A 14,267-nucleotide genomic window follows, 5' to 3' on the forward strand; every position below is an offset into this window, starting at 1 on the left:
TTCAGTATACAGTTGTGAAATTCTAACAAAAATTTTGTGCAATTCTGTATAGAGATTATGTGTGTAATTCTTATAAAAAATTCGCAAAATTACAAAAGAACTTCTTTCAAAAATTTTGCGGAAATTTTTGCGGAATTCCGTATATAATTTTTACGGAATTCCGTGTGGAATTTCCGTGGAGTAGTTTCCGTAGAATCGTTTCACCTGGGTAGGATTTTATGTTTTCGGTTAGCTTAACCAGAATTCATATATTATTGGAAGCAAAATTCTGGTTCTTCCTACTGCTATAATTCTTGTTACGGTATATATTGAACATTATGGTTTTGGTTAGCTCACCAGAATTTCAATTAACTTATTCAGAATTCTGATTGATTCTGATTAAGATATACATTGAAAATTATCGATTTTGGTTAGCATAATCAGAATTCTGCTCGTTTTAACCAGAATTCAGATTAACTTAACTATACAGAAATCTGTATTTATAAGACCAAATTCACGAACTGTTTATTTCTTTACAGATTGTCTAATTTCTAATCTTATTTCGTATTAAATTTTGTTGATCTGAACAAAATATGTTGGACTAATTACATATTGATTTCATTTAAATTCCAAACTAATATGCAAATCATTTTTAAGATGTTTTTTCCATGCAAACGCACTTATATTCAAATTGATATTTCTAATTTTGAAATAAATTTAAAATTTTATCCGTTTTCTTCACTGCTAATTTTTAAAACTTGTTGATATATAATGCTATACTGTATATAATACAATGTACAACATACATATATGTATAATGTATAAGGGAGGCATGTTGGCATGTAAAAGACAAGACGCTCATCGTGGAGGCTATACACACATATATAGAAGAGTAGCGAAACAAGTATAGTAGAATTTTCGTTGTGTGTTGGAAAAGGAGAGAGAAAGAGTGAGTGGGGGTGGCACAAAGAGTGTATACAGACAACGGCGGGGAAGAGGGGAATGAGAGGAAGGGAAGGCTCCAGTGGAGGCGCAGCCGGTTATCGTCATCATAGTCGTCGTGAATCGTGTGTATGGGGAGTCGTGAATAATCGTAAAAGCGATTCGCGAACAAAAATAAAAGGAATAGAAGCTAGTGAATATTAGTGTTCATATAGTATAGTAGTCTCTAAGGACGAAAAGTCCTTTTGGATATGGATTGAATTTGAGTTTAAAACTGGAAATGCAAGCAGGTGAAGAACGTGAACCACCATTGCGCAACTATTTTAGTGCTTTATGCTCAAGTGTACTAGCGTGTAGCTTCTTTTTAAAGAGAAACGGACATTTATAACATTAATATAATGATCCGCGTTCATCTGCGACAACAGAGATTTAGCTGAGCTCAGCATTACATTTAGCCACCTCAGCAAATTCTGTTTGTCCACGATTTCTATATATATATATAAAATACCAAAAAAAAACCTAATGGAGCATTTATTAAAGTAACATTAAAAAATAATAAGATTATGTTTGTACCACAAAAAAGCATCAGTAGAATATTTTGCCTAATTTATGAGGACCTGAAGTACACTGCTGTCTGAGGTGGAAGAGCGCGGACGCAAAGCCCTTGTTCAATGATATATAAAATTGGAAGGAATAGTTCAAGATTCATTAAATGGCCATTATTACCTATCATCAGAAACAAAATTTTGGGATAAATCTCATATTTGAAAAAAGAAAAAAATCCATATTTTTTTTTCTACATGAAAGAAATATATTTATAATGTTATGATCGCAATTTTAATATGTTCTATAATAATGGAGGTGCATTTTAATAATTGTAAAAGTGTGTTTTTTCAAGGAATGAAAGTAGTGACGGATGTTTTTGCCGTAGGTTAATGCACCTCACGTGGCGAGAGAGGAGTTGCGTATCGTAGCCGTCAAACTACATGTAGTGTGTGGATATAAAAGAGGGGGAATAAGTTACATAAAAAGGGTTAAAGTTTTGAGAGCGTATATAAGTATATAAGGAAAAAAATAAAAGATGGTATCTGTGCGGGTACAAACTCATATGTTGGCTGATGCGTGTATACAGTTTTTTTTTTTTTTTTTTCTTTTTTTAATTTAATGCCAACTCCAGTTTTGTAATGTATGTGCAATAACATGGTGTAATATATAGAGTGTAAAATATAAACGCGAAATAAACCCACGCCTCTTAATATAGGAGAGAGGAGAGACATAACGATCCATCCACAAGGCGTCCCACACGAAGCATTTGTACTTTTTTTTTTTTTTTTATTTTATTTTATTTTTTTGTTTCCCTCTTTTTGGTCTTCATGTCAGGCCTACTTGATGGTCGATGCGATCGTGAATTCTTTTTCAAGTGCATCTCGTGGATCATTTATTACATCATCGCCAAAGAAACTCGACTTAAATTTATATATGCTATCTTCATTGATTGGCAAAAAAAATCAGCCTAAATAATTACATATAGAAAATAATGATAAAGAGGCAATATTTATGGCATTAAGTGATCCTTCATTAATAAAGAAAAAAAGAAAAAGACTGTGTCGGAAAATTGTGCGGTGACAGTGTTCTAGTGACATCCTAAATAAATGAACTATGCTCAAGTTTTTAACGCACAAACTAAGAACTCATTCTCTAAACGAGGATCCAAATCAAGAGAAGGTACATTTATACAAATTACTCTATTAAAAAAAGAAAAAGAATTAATTTCTAATTCAATAATAGACTAAATCTGATTGTCAGTGAATGACATTTTATTTGTTTGATTAGTCAAACAAATAATTGTGAATTAGTATTATTTTATTAATGATTATTCTTAATTTAAATTGTCTAATAATCAATCAAAACACAATTTTTAGGTTAGGTATAGCTTATGAATTATTGACAATAAAGTGCCAACTATATAACATAAAACTATAAATAATGGCGCTTAAATTTAAAAATTGTTCAAATACACTAACTAGTGAAAAATTTATATATACAATGAGGGACATATAAATATTTATTATTGAATAATGGATGATTTATTTGTTAAAATTTTGTTCTCAATGATGATAGAGTATTATATTTATACACGATCTATTAATCTTCAACAGTTAATGAAGAATTCTATTAATTCTGCGCTTACGTATCGCAAGTAGAAAAAGCACGTACAGTAAAGACACGATCTACATAGTCGGCCTCAAATAATCAAACATTTTTAAATTTTAATTTAAACAGCTTTTCAAATATATTTCAATCAATAATATTCTTAGAGAAAATATTAAACTGTTCATTTATAAGTTATGTTTTAGATTGTACACTCTAAATCTGAATCAGTAAAAATTCCACTGAATTCAAATCAGTGGAATTTTCACTGATTCAGATTTAGAGTGTAATAATATATTCTTATATTGGCAGTACTGGGTCATTTTAAATTTAGCGCCATGTTCTTTATAGTTTTGTGTTAAATGGTTGGTACTTATATATTGCCAATTTACAAGCTACCTAACCTAAAAATACTGCTACTTAATTTCATGAATTATAGTAATGTCGCACCTATTTAAACCTCTCACGACCTATAAAAAATTTTCTCTGAGGAAGTAAAAAAATTGATGAAATTTGTTTCAGACTGACGATGATCATGATTCAGGAACAGAATCAGATGATGAATTTCAAGATGGCACTGGTATCGCGAATGAACCCTCAAGTCGTAAGTAAAATTTTAAAGTAATATCCATTTCTAGAAATCTAAATTAGTATTTTATTAATTCAATATACCCTAAAGCACCGCTATGCTATATATGATCAATTATTTTTTCATCATGTACTGAAAAGAACATCAAAAAATTGAAAATAGTAATCAGACAATATTTCCATTAATTCTTCTGACAATAATAACACCGGTTGACAAAATTTTCGCTTATTTCATAATTAAGAACCAGATTATACTTTTCCGAAGTATTTTGAATCCGAATCTGACCCTGCAAGTCAGGTTTTTACTAACCTAAAAGTGCAAAAAAGTCGTTTTTTAACCTTAAGGTTATGTAACATCAAGAGATAATTTTTTTCAAAAAGTTTATTACAGCATCTGAAAGTACAATAAATCTCACCCTTTAAAATGTATTCTAAAACTTTAAAATAATCTTTATTTGGCTCTGAGTTATCGACATTTGAATTTTCTGAGTTTGGTAAATTTAACGATATTCGTAAACTATAAGTATAGTATCAGAAAATTTAAATGACTGTAAACAAAATAGAGATTTTTTAAAGTTTGTAAATGCATTTCAACGGGTAAGAATAGTACTTTCAGATGCTGTATCGACTTTTTTAAAAAAAATTATTTCTTGATGTTAACCTTCCCAAGAAGCACGTAATATAACCTCAATATCAAGGTAATATTACATGTAAGATTCGTAATATAACGTTGTAATATTACAGTAATCTTACAGTGATCTTAAAATGTCCGCCTCAAGGTAATATTACCGGTAATGTTACTGTAATATTACGCGCTAATATTAAGGTAATATTACAGTAATATTGCAGTAATATTATACCGTAATATTAAGGTAATATTACAAGAGAATACACTGCAAAAAGAAGTATCTTAATATAAGATGTTTTGGTAGTCATTTTTAAGATGTTTTGGTAGTAACTTTTTAGTTATTTAAAATATCTTAGTTTAAGATGTTAATAGTATCTTCGCCAAAGTGCTTTACATATTTTTGATGAAAAAAAATTTGAGGTTAACTATGGCCTCTTATGTAAGATGCTTAATGTATTTTATATTTTAGTAACTTCAAATTCTGACGTATCTTAGAATTAACAAGCATCTTTTTTCTAAACATCTTATGACCCCACAAATATCTTAATTCAAGATACTTATAGAAACTTACCGAAGTAACTTACAATTTAAGATGGAAGAAATATTTTCATTTTTGTTAAAACGCAAAAAGCATATTAAATATTAATAAGATACTTTACAAAATATCTTTTTTTAAGGTGGAAGATACTATTTTTCCATATTACATCTTATTGTAAGATACCAAATAAGTCACTTATTTTTGCAGTGTATTACAGTAATATTATGTAATATCACTGTAATATTACCGTAATATTACAGTAATATTCCCGGTAATATTACCTTGAGGCGGACATTTTAAGATCACTGTAAGATTACTGTAATATTACAGCGTTATATTACGAATCTCACGTGTAATATTACCTTGATATTGAGGATATATTACGTGCTTCTTGGGTTATGGTTAAAAATCGCCTTTCTTGCACTTTTAGGTTAGAATATCTCAAAAACCAAAACGTGCTATAGGTCAATTCTAAAGTCAGATACGAATTCAAAATGCTTCGGACCCCACTGGTTCTTGATTCTGAAGTAGGACAAAATTTTGTCAACCAGTGTAATGATATCGGTAAATAGTTACCCTAAATCGGCAGTTAATGCAAGAGAGTTATACGATAGTTTATCACTCTAAACTGACAATCGATGCAGAAGTGCTATGTGATCAATCAACATGTAACTATAATAACCTGCAGGTGATATTGTACACCTACCAAAACAATCGTTAACTTAATATTTCCATATAAGACTTATTAAAATTCTCAAAAAATCTCTTTCAACCAATAACAGCAAATTAAAATTTTATATTTAAAAAAAGAGTTTAATAATTCTTGAGAAACATTTTTGCTAAAACTTTATCGCTTACGGGTATATATACATATATATATACGTGTTGATATTTTCAAGGTTATAATATGTATATATACATATGTACAGGTCATATTTATAATATGTCTAATAAGTCTAATGTATAAATACAAGGTGTATATCAATAATAGTTTAGAGATGAAAATGAATACTCAAACAGTTATTAAAAATAAAGTTTAGTGCGATGATCCTATCCTACAACTTATGAATGCAATGCTATGTGCATAGGTATATATTATAACGAAGCGCAAGCGCAAGCTGATCAATACTCAGAAGTAGAGAGTTACCTATACCTTTGCTTTTTTATACATGATACATCTCAATATTTCTTTGCAATTCATTGCATATATGTTATATAGTTGAATGTATTTGAAACAAAGATAAAGGACGAGATTAGGTCTATAGAGATTTACGTTCATAAAGTACATTTATTGTACATATTTCCATTTGTTCCTATTAATTCTTTTTTCATTGGTCCCTCAGTTCAAGTTCAGGGTATCGTATATATACATATACAATATACGTAATATTTGCATTTGTCCTACTAATGAACAATTTACCTGGAGCAGCGAAAGGTTTCACTATATAGTAGCAAAAGTTTTACTTGATTCAGTTAAATCTTTCACTATTCTAGTGAAACCTTTTGCTGTTTCAGGTAAATATTTTTTTCCCGTGTATACTCTCCAAATTTGAATTAGTAAAACTTTTTAACTAATTTGAATTACTAACTTATTTTTTGCTTTAAAATTAGTAAAATTTAACTAATTTCAAAGCAAAAAGTGATTTAAATTAGTTAAAATTTTTACTACTTCAAATTTGAAGAGTAGGTTCTGAAGCTAAAAATTCATTAATAGTTTGTACTTTCTAAATTTGAATTAGTGACTTAATTTTGCTTTTGAATTAGTTAAATTTTATTAATTCGATAGTAAATTTTTTTTAAACTAAATTTTACTAAATCAAAAGCAAAAAGTGTGTCAATAATTCAAATCAGTTATAATTTTTACTAATTTAGATTTAGAAAGTAGGTAAAAAAATTTAAATTTTCCGTACTTTTATAATAGAAAATTAAGATAAGAATCTCAAACTGATTTACAGAAAAGTTAATGGATAATATGATATATGATATAACTATATTTAATTATAATTTCAAATATTTCATCTCTAATTTTTGGCATCTAAAAATAAAATCACCTCTCAGATTAAACACTATTAGAACACTAGTATGTCTTTTTAGTTTTTTTGTTTTTTACATATGTATATGTAAAAAACAAAAAATTTTCGGTCAAATGTTTTGAAGAAAGATAGTACGTAGCGTAGGGTGACGTGTATCGATCAGCTGATGGCTGGGTCACGAAGCAGAGTCGGCTTGAAGCCACACTGAAAACTTGTTTTAAATTTACTTTTGATAGGTAATTTGAAATATAACTTTTTAAAAAAAAAAAATGCAATAATATATACATATAAGAAATCCTAGTTCAAGGACAATGAAAATACAAATTAAATCACCCAGTAGCAGAGAAGCTACAAACTGTATCATAAATATAACATCTCAAACCAAAATTGGTTCTATATTAAAAATCCGGTTATTATAGATTTAAGAATTTCTTTTTTTCCGCAATAAATTCAGATTTGATTATATCTCTCTAATAAAGCAAAATATTAATATTGAAGAAATTAAAGGGACTATTCGCTTTGCAACATATATGAGACAAGGTTGACAAGCGGATTTAGGGATGAACTGCGACTGAAGATGATCATTTAATATGACAGGTGATTTCTGCCACTGCTATTTATGTATTATGCATAAGTAATCTATCTGTTTAGATCTCGTCTCCGCGTATTAAAAATTAAAAAACCTAATTGTGAATGACAATCTCACATTTTTATATATCTATAGACTATATTTTTGGCATTGACAAATAAAAAAAAATTTTAATTAATCTTTGATTATAAACCGAGTTCTTATCTAAAAAGAGTACATATATTCCGTTGGTAGCAGTATTAACGATATTCTCAATGTATTGGCACAAGTTTGCAATTTCCGACATACTTTACCATCTGACATTGATCTTGACTCTTAAGATTTCCGAATGTACAAAACGTAATTTATGAGTAAGGCTAACACGTTCGAGCGATATTCACATTCGAGCCAAGTGTTGCACGTGACTCGATTTTACAACCTTTCGTCGTACACTTTTTTCTTTTTACTTACACCGAGAAAAATACCTCCATTTTTCTCGTATATAAATATGTTTTGGATTTTCGATCAAAACAAACAACACAGATTTACCATATAATATCAAATTTCTAATGAGTATTGCTCTTACTATTATTATTACAGCGATGGAGAGTCTGGAAAGTCCGGTACTCACGGACAGTGTCGTCATATCGGATACCGATTTCACAGTTCCAACACCGATACTTAAGATCAGACAAAAATATGATAGTGAAGAATTGGAGAATGAGAACGAATCAAATAAGAAGAATCTCATGCAAACCACCAAGACACAAGAATCTCAAAAGGATCTTCTTTTGTACTTGAATTGCAATGATCAACATAGTTCGGAAGAAGAATTGGAAGTAATAAATGGTCCGAAAGTTGTTAATCCACAACGATGTCGAACGGCAACTGCTCGAGAAAAACGAAAATGGTCTGAAGTTAACTGTAGTAATAGTCAAACTCAATGCCAGTCACAGCTTCAACATTGTGAGGCAATAGTTGCCTCTTGCTCAGCACCCGTCAGCAGAACAGGAAGGGAAGCTGCTTCTGGTTCTAGTGACGAAGAGGTAATTTACAATTTTCACTTCTTTTCTATATTATAATATAACTCCAAGACCATGTCTGTAAAATCTATCAACTGGGTTCAGCGTTAAATTCTCATCATCTGACTTAGCAAATTCTCCATTAGGCTTCCTTATGATACTCAAAATTGCAACTGGTTTCTTAGAGAGCAGCTAGTCTAACCTTCCTGCCTTTTATTGATGCTAGAAAAAAGGCATCCTATAGCTATTCTGTTGTGTCATCCTTATTTCATTTCTATGTCCTTCATTTTAGGTCCAACCTTCAGGCACCCATGGATAAACTTTTTTACAGTAAACATTATACTCTTCAAAATCATTAAGCAATAAAAATTCTGTTTTTCGCATTAAATTGAAATAGCCTATCTTTACAATAACGAACTCATGTTATACTACTGACACGTCGTCTTCTCTAAGTAGTAGAGGTCGGCTACATTAGTCAGACACTTGCGATGGACCGCATATTATCTCAACAAAAATTCGCATAATATTTTCTTAAAAATATCTCTTTTATCAAGATTCTTTAAAAAATTTAAACATTCATGTTTTATTAACTTATAAATATTAAAAGGAGGTATGTAACCTTTGCGTGTTCAACAAAAGCACATAATTAAATGAGTATTGAAAAATGCAATTGTAATCTTTTAATAAGAATGCTAATTATGAAAGTAAAAAAAAAAGAACATTATATAAAATTTATGTACTCGTAACTTATAACAATATAGCAAATATAAGACAAAAATCATTACACTGGCCAAAATAAATTTAACCTACTTCAAAATCAAGAACCAGACTGTACTCTTTCGAAGAATTTTGAATCCGATTCTGACTTCAGAATTGACCAAAAGGTTGTTACAGCATCTGAAAGTATATACTCAGAGTCAAATAAAGACTTTTTAAAGTTTCAAAATGCATTTTAAAGGGTAAGAATAGTATACTTTCAGAAGCTGTAATAACTGTTTTAGACAAAAATTATCTCTTGGTATAAGAATATATCTTAAAAATCTAACGCGCTGGGTCAATTCTGAGATCAGATTTAAAATACGCATATACTTTAGAAAAGTATATTCTGATTTTTTGGTACTGATGTTAGGTCAAAATTTTGTCGTCCTGTGTTATTTTATTTAGGCCTACAAATTTAATGTTATACACTTTCAACAGGTCCAAGGACTTCTTGGTAGTAGAAGCGGAAGTGGAAATATGATATCACAACCGGTACAGTTTCGTACCTCACCACCTGTGGATGCGCACAAGCCAGGACGATCTCTGTCACCTCCGCCAAAACTTTTTCATGCCTCATCGACTGAATTAAAACCTCCGCCTCGACCAAGGTCACGACCAAGACCACATTCTCATTTTCATTCACATTTAGAACATCATCATCATTTACACCATCATTATCATCATCACCATCATCATCACCACCATAATAATTATGCTGACAGTGATGTTGACGTCACTGGTACATGCAGTCCTCGAAAACGTCATCGGCCTCCACATAGATTACCAAGACCCTGTCTCGATTTTGAAAAAATGCAGCAGGTAATATATGACATTTATGGCTATATATTCGCACCCTACCAAAAATTGACAGAATTTATTGCACCAGTAGTTAATTTTTGATAGGACACTTATGTCATTTATGAATATGCGTCAAATGGAAGATTATAAACCAAATATAAGAATCATCTTACAAATAAAATTGAACCAAAAAAATTAGTTTACATAATAGGCTCCTTTTTAATCTGAGGAAAACTAAATATGAAAAACCCAGTCGCGGTTTATTGACAAGAGAACATAAGAATTTTGATTGATTATACAACTATTTTAAAAAGATATTTAAAACTTTATATATATATAAAGTTATTTATTAGAGGTCAGAGGCGCTTTAAAGAACAAGAAGTATATGATGCGTGCGAAAGTGGTTGCATACTTCACATACTTGCAACTAGCATGCTGAAAATACAGCTAGTCGCTGTTATGTCGCGTCGTATATGCATGTGTATTGGTGTTAGAGTACAACTCATAGTACGCTAGCGTAGTATCTGTAGTATACGTAGTATTCCCCTCCAAGCACGTACGCGCCGTCACAGTTCTATACCAGATTCTCTGCACCCCCGCAACATTGACTCTGAATGGCTGAACACTTCCCGCCAGTCCCCACTTTTAACCAAACTCAACGTAAAGAGACCACGTCCTAGCTACACTGCAGTCTATATACCGGCAGCCATCTTGCATTTATATATGTAAACTGTACCAAGTGATGCATACTGCGTTAATTTTATACAACGAGACTGATAGCATGTTTCAGCGCGCATGCTTTACATTAAATTTTAATAGAAATTATTTCGAATTAAAAACAATTAAAAAAAAATTGCAAAAAACTCTGTACCACCAAAATTGAAACTTCCTCCGATCTAAAATGGACCAAAGTGGATCAAAAATATTCGAAAACTTAAATTTTCGAGATAAACTCTCGGGCATTAAGAGAGAGAGAGTTATGCCAAGATAGTGTTCTTAATATATGGAGCACTTTTTGATAGGATTAACAGCATCCGACTTACAATGGACCAAAAATTCCGAAATTTCAAATTTCCTAAATAAACTCTCTATAGAACAGCAAGAGAATTATTCGCAAATAGTGGACTACAAAAAATGTATAAAGGAACTTTTTGACAGCATCCGAACTACAATGGACCAAATTGGATAAGAATTTTGTAGATAATCTCTCCAGAAAAGCAGGAGAGTTATCCCCAAATAATGCACTGCAAAAAAATGTATCTTTTTGATAGAATTAACAGCATCCGACCTACAATGGACCATATTGGATAAAAAAGTTCGAAATTTCAAATTTTCGAGATAAACTCTCCGAAATAGTACGTGAATTATCCTCAGATAATGCTTTACAAAAAATGTATGGAGAACTTTTTGATAGGATCTACAGCATCCGACCTACACCCTAAAAAAAGTAATCTTGATTCTAGCAGATTCCTCTTAATTTGATGCATATTTTCCTCTTATATATTGTATCAAAATTAATAGTCTTTACTTGAGAGGATTTTCCTCTCGCATATTATTTGCCAATTATGGTTATGGACTGATAAAGAAAAGTTATTCTGATGCACTAAATTAAATGTTTTTAATTAAGTAAATATAATTAATGATTAATTGTTATTTAATTACATTAATTTATAAATTTGTTTATTTATTTATTTATCTTTAGTTCAATGCTTTTGACATCAAACCTCAAAAAAATTGTTTTGTTTTTTATTATTAATCACTAAAGAATAAAAATATTCTACATTCAAGTGGAATACTTTTGTTTTGAGAGGAAAAATTAAGAGGATATTAGAAGAGGATTTTTCCTCTAAATATGAGAATACTTTTTTCAGGGTGTATAATGGACCAAAGATAAACTTTACGGATTAGCAATAGAGTTATCCTCAGAGAGTGTTCTACAAAAAATGTATGGAGTACTTTTTGATAGGATCTACAGCATCCGACCTACAATGGACCAAATTGGATAAAAAAGTTCGAAATTTCAAATTTTCGAGATAAACTCTCCGAAATAGTACGTGAATTATCCTCAGATAGTGCTCTACAAAAATAATGTATGCGTCACTTTTTGATATAATCTACAGCATCCGACCTACAATGGACCAAAATTAACAAAAAATTTAAATTTTCCGAGATAATCTCTATAGGGCATAGCTTCAGGAAAATTATCCCCAAGATATAATCCTCTTCAAGAAATGTATAGAGTACTTTTTGATATAATTAACAGTATCCAACCTACAATGGACCAAAGTGAAAAAAATTTTGAAATTTCCGAGAAACAACAGCATCCGAGCTACAATGGACCAAAGTGGATAAAAAATTCTCGAATTGTAATTGTAATTTGTAACCATGGTAACGGATACCTTATATAGCAACAGTTGCCAGAGTAACGGTTTATAATTTAAATTAATATAACCACCACGAATCCTTTTAATATTAAATAGTATAAATAATTTTAAAAAACTGAAAGTGTATAATATAATTCATTTGATTTTTAGATGAAGGCACAAGCTGTCACGACTTGGAGGCACAGTAGTGAGCATGGAAAGGAACTGTCTGTATTTTGTTGGTGAGAATGGTGTTCCGAGAACTGAAGATCTTTTTCTGGATCTACAGTGATCGGCTATCGGACTTGCTAAACTTTTTGCATCATCGGAAAATTAACATTTTCAAACGGCATAATGTATAAAAAAAAAAAAAAAAAGAAGAAAGGAATAGCACTATATGAAGGATATGGAAAATATTCTTTTCTTGTTCTAAAATAGACATTATATATGCTTATTGAATAATCCGAATGGTACACATTGAAAGTTTGAGACTTGAAAAATTGTGATTTTTCGCGCAACTTGTTATTGAACAAGGTTTTACCCAGTCAAAGGACAATCCTTATTACCTTTCCTCTATTTGTAATTTTGTACTCAATAATAAGGTCCATAAAAAAAACAAATGAAAATGAAACGTTCGATTAAATGCGAGTGGGACGTGTCTAATATTAATATAAGATGCATGTATAGTATACGTCAAATGTAAGTTTGTTTGAAAGTTATTTAAAATAGTATATTCAAGTAGATCTCTATATATGAGAATATATGAACGAAAATGAATCGAATCAATAATTGCAGAAGAAACATAGTATTTCTTCAATTATATTACTATAATTATTGTATATGTATGCGTCTTGCATTTAAAAGAATATTTGGTGGACGTATTCTGTACATGCGTTCATCCAATAATTTTGTGAATAATTTTGTGGTGGAAAGAGTTAACTATTTTACTTCGCAAAATTTATCAACGAATTTCCAAAAAAAAAAAAAATCAGTTGTGTTAAAATAGCAAATATATTTTTTTTTCTTTATAACATCGAAAAGAAATTTACAAAAGTATTTTGTAAAATTAGAACATTTGGACGTTTTTCAAAAGAGATATTATTATTATTATTATTAATTATATTATTAACAAAAACAATGATATATTCTAATTTTACAAAAATTCAAAATTACTCTTGTAAATATTTATTTAAATCTTGGAGAATAGTTGCACATGTAAAAAATGTAAATGTTTCAATCGTGTTTGCTTTTAAATTTTTGCACTAAAAAAAATTGTAGATATACATATGTTCTTAAAAAGAAAAACTTATACATAAACATCATTTAATGTGCAAGACAAAATTACAAATTAAAAACTTGTAAACAAAAAAAAAAAAAAAACACAGAAAAAATGTGTATTCTTTTTAAATTGTACTTCTGTATAGGATTAGTAAAAAGAAAAAAAATTTGATCCACGTTTTTTCTGTATATTTCAATTGAGAATGTAAATTATATTTGCATGAATTTATCACTTTTCTTACACTGAGAAAAAGATGCTATTGAATCAATAGCAGTTCTGCCAAAGGTATAAAAATTATTGACTCAAAAATGCCATAAAATTTGTAAAATATTTTATAGATTTTATAGCATATGCTTTTGAATCAATAATTTATATACCTTTGGCAGAAATGCTATTGATTCAATAGCATATTTTTCTCAGTGTATATATATACAAATATAACACAGAAATTTACTTTCTTTTAAAAAAATCTTTTGTACTATTTGTTTATAACAAAACAATGTTTATTGTATAGAATCTCGACTTAAATTATTTTTAAATATATATATATATATATATATGTATATATTTATATATTTATATATATATATATATATATATATATATATATTTATTTAGT

At 29.6% G+C, this 14,267-nt stretch overlaps 1 protein-coding gene across 1 annotated transcript; it reads left to right on the plus strand.

Moving 5' to 3' along the window:
• Positions 1-971: 971 nt before the first annotated feature.
• LOC127287149 (dual 3',5'-cyclic-AMP and -GMP phosphodiesterase 11-like) lies at positions 972-12,753 on the plus strand. Its single transcript, XM_051313941.1, has 5 exons — positions 972-2,646; positions 3,595-3,676; positions 8,028-8,473; positions 9,647-10,027; positions 12,541-12,753. Exons 1-5 carry the CDS (start codon positions 2,581-2,583, stop codon positions 12,613-12,615), a joined length of 1,050 nt encoding a protein of 349 aa, XP_051169898.1. The 5' UTR covers positions 972-2,580; the 3' UTR covers positions 12,616-12,753.
• Positions 12,754-14,267: the final 1,514 nt, after the last annotated feature.

The sequence above is a fragment of the Leptopilina boulardi genome, unplaced genomic scaffold (genome assembly GCF_019393585.1).
Source record: "Leptopilina boulardi isolate dan_hultmark-lab unplaced genomic scaffold, ZJU_Lbou_2.1 LbouV2_368, whole genome shotgun sequence".
Taxonomy (NCBI): Eukaryota; Metazoa; Arthropoda; class Insecta; order Hymenoptera; family Figitidae; genus Leptopilina; species Leptopilina boulardi.

Bases quoted from the DNA above. Each gene is read 5' to 3' on its own strand.
- LOC127287149 (XM_051313941.1), top strand. From the start codon at position 2,581: ATGCTCAAGTTTTTAACGCACAAACTAAGAACTCATTCTCTAAACGAG. The intron at 2,647-3,594 runs GTACATTTATAC...AATTTGTTTCAG, and splicing joins AGGATCCAAATCAAGAGAAG to ACTGACGATGATCATGATTC. The intron at 3,677-8,027 runs GTAAGTAAAATT...TTATTATTACAG, and splicing joins CGCGAATGAACCCTCAAGTC to CGATGGAGAGTCTGGAAAGT.